This window comes from Seriola lalandi, unplaced genomic scaffold (assembly GCF_002814215.2).
Source record: "Seriola lalandi dorsalis isolate HSWRI2012SDOR001 ecotype SW California unplaced genomic scaffold, Sedor1 jcf7180002054770, whole genome shotgun sequence".
Lineage (NCBI taxonomy): Eukaryota > Metazoa > Chordata > Actinopteri > Carangiformes > Carangidae > Seriola > Seriola lalandi.
In genome coordinates, this window is record NW_019525323.1 from 233508 (window position 1) to 253847 (window position 20340).

The 20340-nt window shown below is 45.7% G+C and overlaps 1 protein-coding gene across 1 annotated transcript in view; it reads left to right on the forward strand.

The window, feature by feature from the left end:
- LOC111669094 (laminin subunit beta-1-like) overlaps nt 1–20232 on the forward strand; it is a 22689-nt gene extending 2457 nt beyond the window's left edge. Inside the window, exons 3-33 of the mRNA XM_023425319.2 lie at nt 1278–1413; nt 3538–3611; nt 4255–4443; nt 4539–4602; nt 5031–5233; nt 5696–5816; nt 6448–6636; nt 7622–7798; nt 8457–8569; nt 8694–8773; nt 9521–9656; nt 9748–9906; nt 10019–10152; nt 10240–10360; nt 10544–10730; nt 10829–10972; nt 11061–11292; nt 11555–11718; nt 11852–12076; nt 12591–12808; nt 13690–13786; nt 16270–16639; nt 16717–16901; nt 17107–17348; nt 17473–17679; nt 17754–17898; nt 18001–18208; nt 18301–18442; nt 18646–18822; nt 18964–19123; nt 19571–20232. Coding sequence (XP_023281087.1) covers nt 1278–1413; nt 3538–3611; nt 4255–4443; nt 4539–4602; nt 5031–5233; nt 5696–5816; nt 6448–6636; nt 7622–7798; nt 8457–8569; nt 8694–8773; nt 9521–9656; nt 9748–9906; nt 10019–10152; nt 10240–10360; nt 10544–10730; nt 10829–10972; nt 11061–11292; nt 11555–11718; nt 11852–12076; nt 12591–12808; nt 13690–13786; nt 16270–16639; nt 16717–16901; nt 17107–17348; nt 17473–17679; nt 17754–17898; nt 18001–18208; nt 18301–18442; nt 18646–18822; nt 18964–19123; nt 19571–19707 — 5136 coding nt within the window. The 3' untranslated portion in view covers nt 19708–20232. The remainder of the gene's footprint in view (nt 1–1277; nt 1414–3537; nt 3612–4254; nt 4444–4538; nt 4603–5030; nt 5234–5695; nt 5817–6447; nt 6637–7621; nt 7799–8456; nt 8570–8693; nt 8774–9520; nt 9657–9747; nt 9907–10018; nt 10153–10239; nt 10361–10543; nt 10731–10828; nt 10973–11060; nt 11293–11554; nt 11719–11851; nt 12077–12590; nt 12809–13689; nt 13787–16269; nt 16640–16716; nt 16902–17106; nt 17349–17472; nt 17680–17753; nt 17899–18000; nt 18209–18300; nt 18443–18645; nt 18823–18963; nt 19124–19570) is intronic.
- The last annotated feature ends 108 nt before the right edge of the window (nt 20233–20340 follow it).

The window sequence follows — 20340 nt, forward strand, 5'->3', positions numbered from 1 at the left end:
GGATGTAGGGGATATTCTCCTTTTATCAAACACCCTTTGGCGAGTTCCGTCCGTGAATGGCGTCCTTATGAAGTCGCAGACGCAGTGTGGGGCCTCTCTAGAGATGAGGATGAGCACAGCCGACAAGTATGAGCTGCAGATGAGGAAGGGAGAGGAAGTCCGACTCAAGTGGCAAGATTTTTTCTTGTTTTGTTTAATTCCGCTGCTGAGTGGAGCCACTTATCCTGACTCCGCTCACATGTCAACACAGACACAGTCGGCCGGGTCCGGGTGAAATTGAGAAACTCATCTTGTTTATTCACACACTGAGATGTTGTGAGGTTTAAGTGTGTGTGTGTGTGTGTGTGTGAACCAGAGTAGAGTTTGTGTTCATGCCAAACATTAAGATGTGCACATTATTAAACTGACACACTGGAAACACGATATATACTCTACATCATTTGTTTGGATTCCCAATTACTACATGGCCAAAAGTATGTGGACATCTCCAACTTACACCCATGTGTGATTATTAAACATGTGATTCCAAAACTGCTGCTACAAAGGCCCCCACCCTCTGGTTTCAGGCGTTACACAAGATTTTGGAGCAAACTGTTCCCCTGATGGAGCCTGTAGAGACCGACAGTGATGAAGTTCTAGCTAAAGATCTGGATTAATGTGATCTGGAGCTGGATTCTTAGGACAGACAGAGGGGGGAGAGGTGGAGGTGATTTGCACTGATCAGACTGATTGAACTTTCACTATTCGTCATTCGTGGGGTTGGCACCGATGACCGCTCACCAAAAAATATGAAAAACATCCCGAGAATTTCATTCCTCCCCCCTATCAGACTTTACAGATGAACTAGATATGAGACAAATGGCAAATTAATTGATTAGTGCTTCAACAGAAAATCAAAAAGCAACAATTTTCACAGCAAAATCGCAAAAAAAAAAAAAAAGTTCGATCTTCTTAAATGTGAGGCTTTGCTGCTTTTCTTTGTCTTCTAGGAAGCTGAATGTTTTGGGGGTTTTTTATTCCTTTTTTGGACAAAACAAGCAGTTTGAAGATTGATTAATCATTAAATAATCTGTAGGTTAATTGATAATGGAAATAATCATTAGTTGTACAGGTAGATGCAATTGCAATGCATTTATTGGAACTACTTTCTTCTAAATAAGTCGTTGATAGCCAGTTCTGCTTATTAAGTAAGAGAAGTTTTTCCAGAGAAGGTTTTACTTGTAATTTGGGTGAACTGACCCTTTAACCTTTTAACCCTTTAACCCTCTGTCCATCAGGAGGAGAAGAAATGTTTCGTGTGCGACTCCAGGCGGATGTACGACGAGGACAACAACCACGTCAGCCACACCATCGAGAACGTGGTCACCACCTTCGCACACAACCGCCTGAAAACCTGGTGGCAGTCGGAGAACGGTGAGAGACAGAAAACACACCTGAGTGTTCGCTCTTGAAATGAAAGAGACTGAACTTCCTGTCCACTCCTGGTTTGAAGTGAACACAGAGCAGAGCAGCGTGTGAGCTCTCACTGAGACCGTTCTCATGGGAACTGGGCTCAGTAATGACTAGACAGGAGATCACAGAGCCTCTGGCTGCAGCCAATCACAGCAGGCCTAGGAGGCGGGGCTTACAGGTGGACTGAGGAGAACAGGTGTGCAGGCGGGAAACAGATGTGTGTCATCACTTGAACTCACACAGGACTTTAAAGTGGGAAAAAGAGAAGTGTGTAATGAGACACGGAGGTTCAGAGGACTCCACGGCGGGAAGGAGAAACTGGAAACGTATCTCAGTTTCAGGGATTTTACAGGATTTAATATCACAAGCATCGAACATCTAGTAGCTCAAGGAGAAAGTTCACTGGTGTATAATCATAAAAACTCTCCAGGATAAATATAAAACATCCAAATACAGCTACAGTACACTGAGTTCAGAGTTTAGTAGTTAAGCCAATACCCTGTTAAATAGATTTGTAATCGTAACGTGTTCTGAGAAGCCGTTTCGCTCATTTATGTTGAATTTGGAATTTAACTTTTCCCACTTTTTTACCGCCATAGTGGTAAATATCTTTACTTTCAGTCAATCTGATATTTTCTAGAAAAACCTTTCCGAAGTCTGCGTGCAGAAACTGAAATTCCCTGTTGTGGGAAAAAGGCACGACCACTGAGCTCCCCTTGTGTTTCCTGATCTCCTCAGGAAACTGATATACAGCACACTCTGCAGACAGATGCCTCATGACTTATTTAAATATACAGAAAGTGTTTAGTTTGGGTCGTTCCAGAGTAATAACTATTCCAAACAAACCGGCAAATCATTATATTTGACCCTCCGTGAAATGAAAACCCAAAGAATCTCCATCATGACATCATTAAAGCAGCAGGTTCTCATGCAGACGAACTCCAGCTCCCACATTCATGCTGTACATGCACACGCTGTTCCCTCAGTGCGGTGGGAATCTGTCAGAGGTGTGAGTCATGGAGGGAGCGGCGGCCAGCTCCGCAGATGGCTTTCAGACAGCAGGAAGCTGCAGACACACAATGGCTTTGCTTGGGATTTCCTAATCCCCTCGCAGTAGTCGTCCAGTTCATCTTGGCCTCCGAGCTGCACCAGCTGTTTAAGTTCCAACATATAGTTTTCATAACCGGAGATTTACTCATCACTAAATTAAAACTGCTGCACCACACAAACTAGTTTTTACATAGAGATCAGTTGTTACTGTTAATATTTACACCCAATAACTGCCAGATGTGACTGTTACGTAGCTAACTGAACCAGCTAGCCCACATAACTAGCAATAGCTTACTAATATATTAATATATACTTGCTAAAATATGACTCGGTTAATAAACTATTGTGAAGGCTGACTGATTAAATGACGACTTCCTACCTTTGAAGCAGTTGTGAAGTCCTATTGTCTATCTATTCCTCAATTAATTACGTTCCTTCAGTTCGTAAGGGTCCACAGAACGAAAGCTTTAAAAGCATTTTTCATAAACAGTTGTGAATAGGCAAAACATTTCCGATAAAACACAATATACCTCAAATAACAAAACATAGTAACCCTAATAAAGAAATAAGCCTGATTAGCACCCGAAGTCTCCAAACTGAACTAGATAACTGACAGAACTAACGATAACTTCCTTATTTATGATCTGTTTAGATAAAATATTAACGTTAACTTAAATGTAATGGTGCTGATTAGCAGCCAATTTACACATCCCCAGTCTTTTCCGGATATTTCTAGAATTTCAATGGATTAATCTGATTTATTCTGGAATTAAATATCTATGACTTTACACACAAGTTTAGAGAGGAATTTACAAATAACTGGTGCAACACTATCCAGAACCGAAGCTTTAAATTGATTGGATTTGAGTCTGGGCGGACAGAAAGAGCCTGTAAATGTTGAGCATATGTCAAAGTGCGTGAGAAACTTTGGGGTGTGTGGTCTGTTGACATTTTACATACTGAACTCTTATGAATGGAAAGAAAGAGTCGTGGCTTTAATGGTTGATTTCCTGTGTGTTTCCCCTCCACCTGCAGGTGTGGAGAACGTGACCATCCAGCTGGACCTGGAGGCCGAGTTTCATTTCACACACCTTATCATGACGTTCAAGGTGCTCGCTCTCCCTCTCACGCACACACACCCCCACAAACATAAAACACACACACACACACACACACACACACAAAACATATCGTACAAATACTCTCATACCAATCGCACGGAGATAAACACAGCGTCGAACAGCTGTCGTTGAGGAATGTGGAAAATCGCTGTGGTCTCTGGGGAGCGGTGGGAAGAAGAGGAGGAGGGAGAGGATGAGTTCTGATCGCTGTCACATGGTCGGCCATGATGGCGGACAGCTGGATTCATGCCCTCCATTGACATTGTAGTGAAAACACCCACTTAAAGACTCGCATGCAACATACTGTACATCCTGTCCCATCATGTGTTCAGTGGGATGGAGGGAAAGATCAACATCTTCAGCAGCCGCCACCCTTACAGCAATGCCAGTACACTTATATCCAAAACATAGATTATCATTGTTTCTCAAGGAGATGAAAAGGTATAAGAAAACCTACTTTACCTAAATTTAAAAGTTGTCACAACTTAGATTTTTGAAACACACATTTATGACAATAACGCAAAGTAAATCATCGCCGGTAATTCCAATTTCCAGTGAATGACACCGAGTTGGAGGAAAAAGAAGCTGTTACAAGTCATGAAGTTTTTTTTCTGTCTGTATCTGTCCGCAGACGTTTCGTCCGGCTGCCATGGTGATCGAGCGGTCGATGGACTTCGGGAAGACGTGGCAGGTTTATCGTTATTTCGCCTACGACTGCAAGTCCTCGTTCCCCGGTGTGTCCTCCGGGCCCCTGGTCAAAGTGGACGACATCATCTGCGACTCCCATTACTCAGACATCGAACCGTCCACAGAGGGAGAGGTGTGTTTATTTCTATAATATCTGAGTTTCTGATGCAGGAAAAAGAAGCAGATAAAAGTAGAAAATACAAACTTTCACCTGATTTCTGATTGTAGGTGATTCTACGAGTCCTGGACCCGGCCTTCAAGATCGATGACCCCTACAGTGTGCGGATACAGAGTATGTTGCTCATCGCAGGGAATTTGATTTGACCACAGACAGATTACAGCGCTGAGATGATTTCCAGTAACTGTTAGTCATCTGTAGCCTAGGTAACAGGAGGTCAGAGGTCAGCCGAGAAAAGCACTGGAAAGAATTTCACATGTGGAAGCCACTCGGCCTTTGTACACACACACACACACACACACACACACACACACACACGCACACACACACACACACACACACACACACACACAGGCAGAGGCCTCATGTTAAGTATGTGCTGAATGCTGTGGGTGTGTGAGGAACAGCAGCTTTACAGAAGAGCGACGAATGAGAGACACTGAACTCATCTTTCCCTGGATAAACAAAGTGTGTGTGTGTGTGTGTGTGTGTGTGTGTGTGTGTGTGTGTGTGTGTGTGTGTGTGTGTGTGTGCATGCGCAGACATGCTGAAGATCACCAACCTCCGGGTGAAGTTCATCAAGCTCCACACGCTGGGCGACAACCTGCTGGACTCCCGCGACGAGGTGACGGAGAAGTACTACTACGCCCTCTACGATATGGTCGTCCGCGGAAACTGCTTCTGCTACGGCCACGCCTCCGAGTGCGCCCCGATGGATGGAGCGCCGACGGGAGCCGAGGGCATGGTACATGAGACACACGCTCACAGCCAACTGATAAAAGAAAGAAATATAGAGCAGGAAATAAAGAGATTCAGTTTTTTTTATTCTTTGTTATTTATTTTTATTATTGATTTAATTTAACATAAAGAAAAGAATTACCAAAATAAGAGCTGCACTGAGACTGAACGTTCTTGCTTGACTTTGGGAACAGCAGTTAACAAAACTTTACACTCTTACCACCTCAGTAGCTGTTCTGGAGCTTTCAGTTGCATCCCATGGTTTTCCTCAGCAGATTGAGTGTCCATCAAGAAACTGAGGATATTTAAATTTGGATTCAGGAAATGAACTTCCATTCCCCCAAATAACATGAAACTTTTGTATGTTGCTCTTTGCTACAAATAAAATTCAATAAGCAGCTGTCGGATTCTGGCTGTATTTTTGTGGTTTATGTTGCTCAAATCAGCATTAACTTACTTCTGTGTGCAGGTCCACGGCCGCTGCGTGTGCAACCACAACACTGAGGGACTGAACTGCGAGCGCTGTCAAGACTTTTACCAGGATTTGCCTTGGAGACCTGCGGAGGGACGAAACACCCACGCCTGCAAGAGTGAGAAACAAAGCACTCTCATTTCTGAATACGAAGTACGCAGCTACAGCCAGTTAGCTTAGCTTAGCTTAGCATAAAGACTGGAAACGGGGGGGGCAGCTAGCCTGGCTCTGTCCTCTAAAGCTCATCATTGATTATATATTATATTACAATTTACAGCTAAACAAACTAGCTGTCGTTTCTTGGCTCAAACTTCATTCAAATACATTTACACAGAACTTTTATGAAGCCAGTTAATGAACATTAAATACTGAATTTAAACCAGATTAAACTATTTCAATAATCGATTAATAATTTCAGTCATTTATCAAGCAGCATTTCCTTGTAGTAGCTTCTTAAATTTGAGGATTTGCTGCTTTTCTCCGTCTATGACAGTAAATTTAATATCTTTGTTATTTTTTACTTTTGTCGGGTGACTTTTGTTTGTTTTTTACTGAAAATGTGACTGACAAACGTGTGAGTAAAATAATATATAAAACAATGGGATAATACATAAATACTCACAGGTATGAAAAGTACAAGAATAATATATAGTTTATAAGAGTAAAGTCTATTGACAGGATTTGAAAATGGAATAAAAACGCATGTTTTCAAAGGAAAGACCAGCAGTAAACTCACTTCTCTCTCTCAGAGTGTGAGTGTAACCATCACTCCGCTTCCTGTCACTTCGACCTGGCCGTTTACATGACGACCGGCAACATGAGCGGAGGCGTGTGCGACGACTGTCAGCACAACACGGTGGGCCGGCAGTGCGAGCAGTGCGCACCCTTCTATTACCAGCACCCCAACAGAGACCTGCGGGACCCCGCCGTCTGTGAACGTACGTCACCTCCGCGTAACCTCTGACCTCTGACTGTACCCACTGCTCTTCCTTTTCCTCCTCCTCCTCTTCTTCACGGCCCACTCTGCTCATTACGCAGACAAGACAGTCCTCGACCAGGTTTCGGCCTCAGACGAGCAACATCTGGAGCCGCACTCACGGACTGTGTTCAAGTCTTTGAAGTGAAAAGCAGAAAGTAGCCGTTGTTACAGCATGATTGTAATTACCTGCTAATGACTGGGTATGAGTGGAAATAGTCGCAGTAAAATAAGAACAAACAGCATCTTCTTTTCCCGCCTCTTCTTTTCTCCCTGGTCTTTCAAATGACACGCCGCCTCTGCTTCTCTCTGCTCTTCCATGTCTTGTCCTGATTTTCTATTACCATATCAAAAACTGAAATAGTTTTAAGATTACCAGAGTTTTGAGGCGTCACTTTTCCAACATTTGTTTTCTTTCTGCTCCCACCAGTCCTCGTTTTATTTCACAAGATGTTTCAACATTTATTGCTCTTAAATCTGCGGTGTATATTCATGATCCCTGGAGGATAAATGCTAATGTTTTTGGTTAACCCCGTTATGTTCCACTTTTACAGAGAAAATATCTTAATCTATTGGGCAGATTTAAACTAAATTCACTGTGAACATTCATTCTCCCCAGAGGATGAACCCTCGTACATTTTGGACTCTTTGTGAATTTTTCCTCCAGTAACAACCCAAAACCAACTTTTCATCTTTGCGCACAAGATATTTAGATTGTCATGTAATTCACTTTGTGGTTTCAAGTGGAGGAACCTCTTTGCAGATAAGTCTCTAAGAATATCAAGATCATTAGTGTGTTGTTGAGAAACATCACAGCCGGACTTTAGACGTTTACTTCTGTCTTTGTTGCTGAGCAGATTTCCCTTTTTCACTTTTTTGTTTTCCTTTCTTGCTCTTCCTGTGTCCACACACGATCTCCCTGATGTCGTTTTTTCATGTCTCCTCAGCGTGTAACTGTGACCCGGACGGGTCTCTGCAGGGCGGACTGTGTGATTCGCGAAACGATGTGGCGGCTGGGCTGATCTCAGGCCAGTGTCGGTGCAAAGCCAACGTGGAGGGCGAGCGCTGCGACCACTGCAGAATGGGACACTTCGGGCTGGGACAGGGGCCTGAGGGCTGCCTGCGTAAGTCACAACTCATTATATTACATTAAAGGCCTGTATTACATTTTCTAATTTGCATTGTCTGATCAGTATCTCAGTTTACATGGAGAGTTTTTAATGTTTCCTGTCTTTTTGCCAAGAAAAAGTTATATTTTTATGCCATATTTATTTATTTTTATGTAAAAAAGGACTAAAATGACTAAAAATAAGCAAAACTAATCACTGGATACAGGTTGTATATTGTTATTGATAGTTCTGCTCAATATTAAATTCCCTTTAAATACCACAAGTTAATGTACCCCTGTAAACATACCCACACCCCTTCATCTTAGATTATTAGATATGTTTAGCATTGATTTAAAAAGGCTAAATCTAAACAAATTAAAAGGGGTTTTTACTTCTAAACAAAACCCCTTAAACTGTGCATTAAGTATAACCCATTAAAAACACCTTATTATTTTACAATCCATCAATTATTCGGTTAAAGATGCATTAATTTCATCATTATTAAAGGGGAAATTAATGGACTTTTAAGGTGGAAAGGTGCCTGTTCCTGGAGAACTTCACATGAAAACAGTTTATAACACAGACACAGACGTACTGAGTGTACATATACACACAGATACAGTGGGACAGGCTGACGCTGTTCAACCTGCTGCTTCTCTGTGTGTTTTGGCAGCTTGTACCTGTAACCCGCTGGGAACTCTGTCGGGAGGAAACTCCTGTGATTCAGGCTCCGGAAGGTGCTTCTGCAAACGGCTCGTCGACGGACACAACTGCGATCAGTGTCTGGTACGGATCCAAACACAACTGTCGGCCTGAGCCTGGACACGTTTCCCTCCCTCTGTGTGTGTGTGTGTGTGTGTGTGTGTTAACTGGAATCACACGTGTTTGCCCTCTTTTCTTTTGTCTACAGCCGCAGCACTGGGGTCTGTCCAATGACATGGATGGCTGCAGACCATGTGACTGTGACCAGGGCGGGGCTGTTAACAATAAGTGAGTTTAGAAAACTAGAATCGCCTCCTCGCGGTCGTATCCCTCCGCCACTCAGACTAGTTCCAAGTTACATCCCTGTTTATCCAGAGTCATATCAAATATTCACTGTTTGTGTGAAATTTTGTCATAATTGTTGTGTGTATTCTTGAGAAATGGCTAAAAAGTGTTTTGTGAGATGACCGTGACCTTTGACCTTTGACCAACAATATCTAATCAGTTCGTCCTTGAGTCAAAGTGAACATTTGTGCCACATTTGAAGGTTTTCCCTCGAGGAGTTCTTGAGATATCACGTTCACAAGGCCAAAACTATGTTTCATGAGGTCACCGTGACCTTTGACCTTTAGCCACCAAAGTCTAATCAGTTCGTCCTTGAGTCCTGGTGAACATTTGTACCAAATTTGAAGAAATTCCTTCAAGGCGTTACTGAGTTTTCACGTTCACAAAGCCAAAACTGTGTTTTGTGAGGTCACCACGCCCTTGACCTTTGACCTTTGACCCCCAAAATCGAATCAGTTCATCCTTGAGTCCTAGTGAATGTTTGTGCCAAATTTGAATGAGTTACATCCAGTCTTTTCTGAGATATCGTGTCCAGGAGAATGGGATGGACAACCTGAAAACAATATGGCTTCATTTTCTAATTTTTCCATCAATTATAAAAAAATAATCTAAAATATAATATAAGAACATGAAAAACACGGACACTGCCATGTTTCTAATATCTGCTAACGTGCGTGTCTCTGTCCGCAGCTGCGACCCTCACTCAGGACAGTGCGTGTGCAGGGAGCACATGTTCGGACGGCGCTGCGATCAGGTCGAGTCCGGCTTCTACTTCATCGCTCTGGATCACTACACCTACGAGGCCGAGGACGCCGAGCACGGACCCGTGAGTGTGTGTTTTAACGCACCATCCGTTCACCGGTGCTTCGGTGTTGTTCTCAGACGATGTGAACCGTCTCTGTCTGTCTCTGCGTCAGGGTGTGACGGTGGTGCAGAGGCCTTACCCTCTGGATCGTAGTCCCACGTGGACCGGGATGGGTTTTGTGAACGTGCCAGAAGGAGCGTACTTAGAGTTCAACATCGACAACGTCCCAGAGTCCATGGACTACGACATCCTCATCCGCTATGAACCACAGGTGACTAATTTAACTGTTAATATTAACTATCTTTAAGTTTTAAGAAAGGAAAATAACTGTGTGTGTGTGTGTGTGTGTGTGTGTGTGTGTGTGTGTGTGTGTGTGTGTGCAGCTGCCGGAGCAGTGGGAGCAGGTGAACATCAGGGTGCAGCGTCCCGTCGTCAACGCTCCAAACTACTCAGGTCACTGCAGAAACTCCATCCAGAGCGGAGACGAGCAGACCCTCTCTCTTCCACCTGGATCCAGGTAACGCGTCAGTCCACCTGAGTGTGTCTGCCTCTCACACACACACACACACACACACACACACACTGACTCTCCGCTGTTTTTCAGACACGTGTTGTTGGTGAGGCCGGTGTGTTTCGAGCAGGGACTGAACTACACGATCCGCCTCAGTCTGCCGCTCTACTCGTCACTCAGCGACGTCCAGAGTCCGTACACACTCATCGACTCTGTACGTAGAACACACACACACACACACACACACACACACACACAAAACAGAAAATACACAAAAATACACACACTGAAGTTTTTCCTATACATACCTCACTCCTCTCTTCCTTCAAACATATGTTTTTATTATGGTTTCCATTCCCCTGACTTCCTCCTCCTCCTCCTCCTCTTCCTCCTCCAGTTGGTGCTGATGCCCCGGATTCGGGAGCTGGACATGTTCCATGGGATCGAAGGTGATGGAGCGTGGGATACATTCCAGCGCTACCGATGTCTGGAGAGCAGCCAGAGCGTCGTCAAGAGCCCCATGACCGACATCTGTAACGACTACATCTTCAGCGTCTCCGCTCTGCTGCACAAAGGAGCCATGGGTGCGTAGTTACGTGTTTGTTCAGTGGCAGGCGTTTTCCCTTTTTGAGTTACGTTTGTTATAGCGGCCTCATAAATATCCTCCTGTCTTATTTCCCAGAGTGCCAGTGTGACCCTCAGGGTTCCCTCAGCGCCGTGTGCGAGTCCAGCGGAGGTCAGTGTCGGTGTCGACCCAACGTGGTCGGCAGGAACTGTGACCACTGCGCCCCGGCTACGTTCCTGTTCAGCCCCGCCGGCTGCAGACGTGAGTGTCGGACATGAGTTTCACAGTTTGACGCTGATTTAAAAACAAAAGAATAACGAGAAGTGTAATCATTTAACTTTCTCTCCAGCGTGCGACTGTGACCCTCAGGGCTCGGTCAGCGCCTTCTGCCACGAGGCCACCGGCCAGTGTGAGTGCGTCCCCGGGGCCGCGGGTCGCCAGTGTTCCCACTGCCTGCCGGGCTTCTGGGGCTTCCCTCAGTGCCGGCCCTGCCACTGTAACGGCCACAGCGAGTACTGCCACCCTCAGACCGGAGAGTGTCAGGGCTGCAGGGACTTCACCACCGGACACCACTGTGAGAGGTACGACGTGTCGATTGGTCGACTGTGACTGTGGTCGTTGGTTGACCACCCAACGCTTTTGTATTATGAGTTGCAGAGTTTAGAGTTTCGGCTTTACTTTGCAGCGTGTGGAAATGTTCTCTTGGTTTCTACAGATTCTCTGCAGCAGTTTATGAAGTCATGTGTCTTTGGGAAACCTAACCTCTGCCTCCAAGCAGCCTCAGAGAGCTACATCAAAGGCATCAGGGAGTCTTTTCTACTTAACCTTTCCCCTTACTTCCAGATGTCTGAGTGGTTACCACGGTGACCCAGAGCTGGGTTCAGGTAGCCACTGTCGCCCATGCATGTGCCCCGACGGACCGCGCAGTGGACGCCAGTTTGCTGACAGCTGTTACCTCCTGGATTACACTAACCAGCTGGTGTGTGTGTGCAGCTCGGGCTACAAAGGTAAAGAAACACAGATCTGTTTCAAGTGCTCAGAGCTTTACATCATCACACCGTGGCCCCTGTAATTATCCTCCTTCCTCCAGATACATGAGGGGAAGATGAAAAAAAAGTCTGTTTCCTGTCCTTCGTCCAGGTGCCAGGTGCGATCAGTGCGCCCCGGGTCACTTCGGGAACCCTCTGGTGCCCGGCGGGCGCTGCTTGCCCTGCCAGTGCAGCAACAACATCGACATGCAAGACCCGGGGTCCTGCGACGTCCGCACGGGCGCCTGCCTCAAATGCCGGCACCACACCGACGGCTACGGGTGCCAGCACTGCAAACTGGGTTACTACGGCAACGCTGGCACACAGAGCTGCAGGAGTGAGTACAGCTGTTGAATGATGAAATGACTTTTTTAAAAACACACTTTTCCTTAAATAAAGTTTGAGTTGCAGAGCTGGAGTTGGATATTGTTGTCCAACCTATTCTATTCATTCTTCTGTATTTCAGCTCTGGTCATATTTGTGTGTAAATTAATTATTATATACAAACATATGTCTCCAAATGCAGAGCTTCTTTAACTCAGTGGTTCTCAAACTGGGGCCCGGGGACCCCCAGGGGTCCTAGAGGAGGTACCTCAGGGTGAATCATTTATTTTCACTATAATTCCATCCATAAGAAACACAATAACAATGTGTGAATATTTTGTTCTGTGGGTTTTAAACACTTTCTGTAATAAAACATCAGGTGGGGGACACTTGTCTAATTTGTGTCAGTTTCGGGTCCTTGAAAGTTTGAGAACTACGGCTTCAACTGTAACGACACATTCACACAAACTACCAGCGACTTTAATCCAAATATGAGTTTGAGCTGTTTGAATCTGTCCTCTGTGCAGAGTGCATGTGTCACTCGGTGGGCACGGTGCCTCAGGCCTGTTCCTCCCCCGACGAGTGCCAGTGCAACCAGCGCACCGGTCAGTGTCCCTGCCAGCCCAACGTGGTGGGTCAGAACTGCGACCGCTGCACCGCCGACACGTGGAACATCGCCGGCGGGACGGGCTGCCAGCGCTGCGGCTGCGACCCCGTCCACTCCTTAAGCTCCTCCTGCAACGAGGTGAGTCACACACAGTGATGAAAACCAAACCCTGCAGCAGCAGCAGCAGCGCTGATTCTACTGCTAATCATTCCCACGTTAAAATGTGGGAGAATATTTTAACCCTTAGAGACGCGTTATGAAATTCCACTCAGCAAAATCCAACATCTGTCTGCATCACTGCGTTAACGTCGCAGCAGCTGCTTCAGCTTGCTCTCTGTGAATACGATGTACAGCTGAACTGATTCCCACAAACTCATCTCTCAACGAGCTGCTGCTGCTGCTGCCGGCAAACATTTCCTTATACAATGTGCAGACTGGCAAGAAAAAGTGTTTCCAAACAATTCCCATTGAGAAAAGCAGCACAGAGCAGCGTGGCAGCAGTAAGTCACTGTGACCAACACATCTAATCACACAGGCTTGTTTATGTGTGTGTGTGTGTGTGTGTGTGTGTGTGTGTGTGTGTTTTTCTTTTTTGATATATAGACTCCAGCTGTTTGGGAATTGCCTCGTTCTCTGGCTTTTTCTCTCAATCACACAGATCTACATGTGTATACTCTGCACATAAAGAACAGGACAGTGTGCACCCACTCTCTCTCTCTCTCTCTCTCTCTCTCTCTCACACACACACAAACATTTGGGGTTTCTGTGTTTACTGGCTGCTGTCCATCAGAGGAAGGAAGTCTCAAAATACACTGTGGAATAACTGAATACACATTTCTCTAAGAGAAAAGAGTCACATCTATCTACAAAGGGCCATTGTGTCTGCGAGTAAAAACAAGTCTGAAATTTCAGCCTCTTTTTCCTCTTCACACAAAACCCACCAGCTCCAAAACCCGAGCACCTTCTGCGTGAAAACGTTTTCTGACGTTCTTTGTGTTTTGTTTTATTTCCCGCTCCAGGTCACGGGACAGTGCTCGTGCAAACCCGGGTTTGGTGGCAGGACGTGTCGGGAGTGCAGAGAGCTGTTCTGGGGGGATCCTGAAGTGAAATGTCACCGTAGGTCACCCTCAAACCCGTCACCAGCAAACACACGAAAACAGCTTCAGTGTTGCGTCATTTATTGTGACGGCGACGCGTTTCGCAGTTCGGCACATAAGATCTGAAACAATGGTGATGAAGTTAACGGTGTGTGAAAGGAATTTTAATTTAATTCTCAACTTTGGTGCCACCAAGTGGTTTTTATCAGAAAAGACCATTTAGGACGTAGTTCAATCATGAATGACATTTAAAACAGAGAGTCATCTACAGTTTCCCCTCAGCATCTTCGGTTCATTCTCACAGCGTCGTTTTCAGCTGATTTATTTTGTTAAGCACCAAACACACACAGTGTAGAGACTAGCTGAGGAACGTAGCGCAGCATCTGGGTCACAAACTGGAAGAAACCAGAGTAGTGAAACATATTGACAGCTGAACTGAGGTCAGGTGGAAGACGGAGCGGCCTGGGAACATGCCGCTGTTAGAACGTAAGAAATTCCTCGGTGGCTCTGTTTGTGTGTTTAAGGATCATTGTCGTAACACTGGGGAACGTGGCCACGACTCCTTCGCTGTTCGCCCAATATGGACCTGAACACACTCTAACAGCCTTAAATGTCATGGTCACTGTTTCATTTCAAATCCAAAGTACAGAGTCAAAACATCCTGACTGTGCTGCGTTCTCCTGTTCCCGTTTCCCTTCTTAGCTTCTTCTCTCTCCATGTGTGGACTGAGTTGTCTCCTCTGAGTCACCGTGTAAAGACTTGAGCTTTCAGTTGTTTTTCCCTGGTTTTTCTCCTCCTTTCGTGTGTGTTTTTGTCTCTGTGTGTGTGTGTGTGTGTGTGTGTGTGCAGCTCATCATCTAAGATGGGATTTTGAAATGGCTTTGGAATAAATTGATTTTGTCAGACAGCGATTGTGTGTCGGCAGCTCTGAATCAGCGAGCTGGCGCTGACTGAGCATCTGTCTCTTGATGCCTGAAATTTTGATATTGTCAAGTCGAACAAACTTCTGGAAGGCCGATCTGCAGAAATGCGCTTCTCACAGTAGCTGGCTCGCCCTCAGAGAAAGAGAGAGGGAGTAGGAAGGAGAGAAAAAGACGAGGAGAGGGGCGGCAGAGTGAGGGGATCTGGGAATGACCTCTGGTTTCCCCCCTGCTCATGAGAACCAGATGTTCTCCAGAACTCCCAGGCGTCCCATTTTCGTCATGCACCATCACCCAGAGGACCCAGGGATCCTGAATTATTCCCGCTGTATTCCCTGAGGGTCTCTGAAGCTGTTGGACCAGCTGGACCTCTCCTCCTGTCTGCACAGACGACACACTGACGCGTCGAACTCTGAGCGGCCACCTTACAGAGCAATGTGTGGGAGCGATGTGAAGCGCTTTAAAGACGCTGCAGCAGCTGAGAGGTTGTTGTTCCGGCCAGATGTTGCATGTTAGAGGTTAGAATGCATCAGTGTTATTGGGTCTGTGGCACTTCTCAGTTACTAGCCCGTAATCACCACATATGTTCTGACCCAAATGTGTTTCTAAAGGCGGGTGTAATATTTCACCGTGACAACAAAACAAAACTTCAAACCCGGCGCTCACCTTCTGCTCCATAAATCACACAAACAAAATGCAGCAACGCTGACGGTGGAAACCTCTCGAACGCCGCATTCCTTCTCTGTGACTCACACCGACCCTCCCGGGGAGGGAGGGCAGCCCTGTGGAGTGACCCGACACTCAGGGGGTCAGTACGACCTTCATGACGTCTAAGTTCATGTCCAAGTTTGTTTAGTGGAGGTGCTGGAGGTTGAATTAACTTTTCAAATGACTTATTTCCCTGGCCAGACCTCTTATGTACGACTACACGCCACATGGTTACTGCTCTTTTTATACCGTCTGTTCTAAGGGCCAGTTCATATAAAATTAACTTATTATTATTATTGTTATCATAATTGTTTACTGGTTTATTTTATTTTTTTGACTCTCAAGTCAAAGTACATCAGGTAAATCCACAAGATATAGAAAAACACTTAATTAACAGTTAATCCAACAGAGAAATGAAGTGAAACATACAGTACTGTATTTCACTACACTCTAATTAGACATAGAGACATAGAGGATTATGTGTGGTGTATGACTTTTAAGTGATATATTATGAGTTTTTTAAAAGAGGATACCAATATGGTTCAGATGTAACATCAAGAGATTTGACCACTTTTAGGCCAAGAAAATTAAAGCTGCTATTTTAAATATTTTTATATTAACTTGCACAAAATGACCATTTAATCCATAAAAGGTGTTGCTCGTATTGAAGAAGCCACAGATAAATGTAATAAAACTACGTAACAGAACAGCTGAACTAATGCACATGGAAAAGTATTTATATCAACAGAGCTTTTCTCAGGTGTGTGATTGGAAGATAATAATCCCTCCTAATGGAGAAAGGCCTATTCCTGGATTTACCTGAATATTACTGGAGTTGGTTTTCTCCCTGACTTTCCTCCCTGTGTGTTTCCAGCTTGTGACTGCGATCCTCGGGGAATCTCCAGCGAGCAGTGCCATCGCACCACAGGTCAGTGCACCTGTGTGGAGGGTGTTTCCGGCCCTCGGTGCGACAGGTGCGCCAGAGGCTACCAGGGGGAGTTCCCCGCCTGCGAACCCTGCCACCAGTGCTTCGGCATCTGGGACAACGTGGTCGGCGAGCTGACCAATCAGACTCGACGTCTGGAGGCCCAAGTGACGGAGCTCCAGACCATCGGGGTGACGGCACCGTATAAAGAGTTAATCGGCAGCTTGGAGAGAAACTCCAAGGCTGTTAGAGACATAGTAGAAAGCAACCCTGCAGCGGTGAAGCTGGAGCAGATACAGGACCTAATGCACCAGATCATGTACGTACAGAAACAAATAGAGACCCATAGATGGACGTAGTAGACACCCTTTCATTACTGTGTCGCTGTTTTCTCAGTGGTTTGATGTCCTACCTGAACGGAAAGCTGAACACGACGGAGGAAACCTTGAACGTTCTCCACGATGACGCCAACTCCACCGACGTAAACTTGGACACACTGACGAAGGAGGCCAACCAGCTGGAGCAGAGCGTCCAGGAGCTGAGACAGCAGGTGTACGACGCCAAGAACGCCAACATCCAGGGTGAGAAATACAACTGTTGGACAGAGACAGTGTTTTTATTTAAACCTTTAACTCGCGTGGAAACAAGCACATCGTCAGCATATTGCTTCACATTCATTCTGTTACACTGGGTCACATTATTTCATGAACTAAAAATCTTTTTTCACGTTGTTTCTCACCTCACAAAAGAACTGAGTCATGCCAGATCTGTACTGTGTGTTTTCAGGTGCCATGGACACGATCACAGAAGCACACACGCAGTCTATGATGGCGGAGCTCAAGGCCAACGCCTCCACCAGTGATCCCAGTAACACAGTGGAGCAGTCCGCCACCGTACGGAAAGCCACGGAGGACAAACTGAGCAGCAGTCAGAAGGAGTTCGACCGCAAGCACCAAAGAAACTCGCAGAAGCTGGACAAGCTGTCCGACGAGATGGATAAGTTTGACCTGGCACCACTTAGCGAGAAGGTGAGAAAACGGAGGAGCAGAAACCACAACACAAAGATTATATATTTCCTGTATTATATTCTATATCATATCAACTATTATAAAGAGTTTCCCTCAAACTGACACACTTACTCTTTCTCTGCAGACGTGTGGTGGTGCAGCTGAAGGTGACGGCTGCTCCGGCTCCCCCTGCGGTGGGTTGGGTTGTGCCGGCGCAGACGGAGCTCCTCAGTGTGGAGGAGAAGGATGCCAAGGCCTCGTCACAACCTCCCAAACTGCTCTCAAATCAGCCAAGGACCTGGACCAGGAGATCCTAGCAGCGATGCAGGAGGTGGACAAGCTCTCCAGGATGGTAAGTGTGAATATAGTCATTTTATTTCATAACTAATATAGAATAACTCAGGATGGATTTTTGTTCGTGGTCAGGTGTGGGAAGCCAACGTCCGTGCAAACGAGGCCAAGGGGAACGCTATGGAGGTGCTGGTCAAATCCAACCGCAGCAAGGAGAGGGTGGAGCAGAGCAACGAGCAGCTCCGCAACCTCATCAAAGAGATACGAGACCTCCTCATGAGTGAGCACGTCGCATCGCTGCATCTGTCCGTCCATGCGGTTCTACAGGGACGTACTTCTACTTTTCAGAGTCAGTGATTGTGTTTCCTTTCTGATAATCCAGATGACAAGGCAGATGTGACAGTGATCGAGACGGTGGCCAACGAGGTCATGGCTCTGGAGATGCCGACCTCGACAGAGAAGCTGAACGAGCTGACGAAGGAGATCAGGGAGAGGGTGGGCACCCTGACCAGCGTGGAGACCATCCTGAGTCAGAGCGCTGATGACATCCAGGCTGCCGAGACGCTGCTGAAGGAGGCCAAGGCTGCCAGGTAACGCGCACTGGTTTCCCTCAGCTTGTCTCTGCGTCATGTACAAATAAAGTTCTGTTACTTAACATGTCCACTGTCTCTGTGTCCGGCAGTGAGCAGGCGTCTAGCATGAAGGAGACAGCAGACGTAGTGAAGGCAGCCCTGGATGAGACTGAGCGTGCTCAAAATATCGCCATGGACGCCATCCAACTGGCCCAGAACAACACTAAAGGCACCCTGGACCTGCTGATCTCTGTGAGTTTGACCTCTGACCTCTGAGTGATGATGCAGAGGTGACTGCTGGAGCAATAACGAGCATGCAGCATAGAATTTAACAGCTTTCAGTGACTTTCATTTTATTGGTATGGAGGCAAAAATGCCATTCCCTTTTTGTAGTGTAACACCTGGACATAATTGTAAAAATGTTCTGTATTTCTGTGTGTGTGTGTGTGTGTCAGGTGGAGTCGGAGACGGCCATGTCGGAGCTGAAGCTCAGTAACACCACAAGCCGTCTGGTTCAGTTGGAGAGGGAGGTCGGCCTGCTGAGGCAGAACAACCTGGAGGTGAACCGGCTGGCGGAGACGGCCGACTTCATCACCGACCAGGCCAAACTGGAAGCAGAGGAGGCCCAGCAGGTCTCTCACACACACACACACACACACACACACGCGCACACACACACACACACACACACACACACACACACACACACAAACATTTTCATGTGCTGCTGTCATCCCTGTAATGCTTATTTGTGTGTGTGTGTGTGTGTGTAGGAGTTTGACGTGGAGGTGAAAGCTAAATTGGAGGAGGTGGAGGACCTGGTGGGGGACAAAGGAGACTCGGTGCTGCAGGCGAGAAGGAAAGCAGATGAACTGCAGCAGGAGGCCAAAGAGCTGCTCGTCCAGAGCAGCAGCAAGCTGCAGAGACTCGGAGGTAGCCGATAGTATATATACTTTATTTATGTGGTGTGTTTTCATATTGCATGTTCAGAGCTTGTAATATTGTGTGTGCAGACTTTTCTTTTTCTTTTTCCTTTATATGTTGATTTAGTTTGGCAACTGTTCCCAGCTGGGTCTGAATGTGCACACTAGGGCTGCGACTAATGATCATTTTAATGATCCAATTAATCTAGTTTATTACTTTTGGCTATAAAATTGCTGCAAGTGTCATTACAGTCCAAGGTGACATCTTCAGGAGACTGAATTACAGTCCAGAATCCAAGATGTTCAGATTATAGTGATATAAAACATTCTTCTTACCGCTATCCTTATTTTTTTGTCTGTTTCTTGTTACCGATTATCGATTATCTATTTTTTCGACTTATATACTGCTTCACATACAACACACAGCGGTGTCACATCTGTGCTTCTGCGTTTTCAGAGCTGGAGGTCTCCTACGAGGCGAACCAGCGCATCCTGGAGGCCAAAGCTGCGGAGCTGGCCGAGTTGGAGCAAACCGTCCGCAGGATCCTGGAGGAGATCAGCCACAAAGTGACTCTGTACAGCACCTGTCTGTGATGATCACCTGGAAGCTCCACCACCTCAAGCTCCTTCACTGTCCTCCAGTACTGGCTGGGATTTTAATAGCACCAAATGTTTGGAAAGGATTTCAGAATACTGCTCCCAGATGATTCCCTGAGTAATTCATAAAAACTATTCGGACCAAACACTGTTAAGATGTTTGACAGTCAGTGCCAAAGGTTTTGATTGTGTGTGAGCCACTAACTTAACACCGGACAGCTGTGCCAAGAAGTATTTTAACAATGGGAAAGCTGCCAAAGGCCGTTAAAGTGTTGATGTCCCAAAGGAAACCACTGAAAGCCAATGTGACCTCAGTGCTAGAAACCAGAGAATATAGAAGAATTTAGTCGTGTAAGCTATGACAATCTGTGTATTTAAACATATGAATGAACATATTTGATAGAAATATTAAAGTTTATATGTAGTTAATAAGCCCAAAGGTATGAAACATTGTCTGGACCAAAAGGCATTTGTGAAAAAGTGCTTTGACTATGAACAAATAATAAATTTTGATAAGATGAAGCTACTGAAGTTGTTGTTTTCATTAGATTTATTTTTCCTTTACAGATGTCTGCAGGTTTTGATCAGGACTTTATGAAATGAAACTAAAAACGTTGGCTTGTTTGGGAA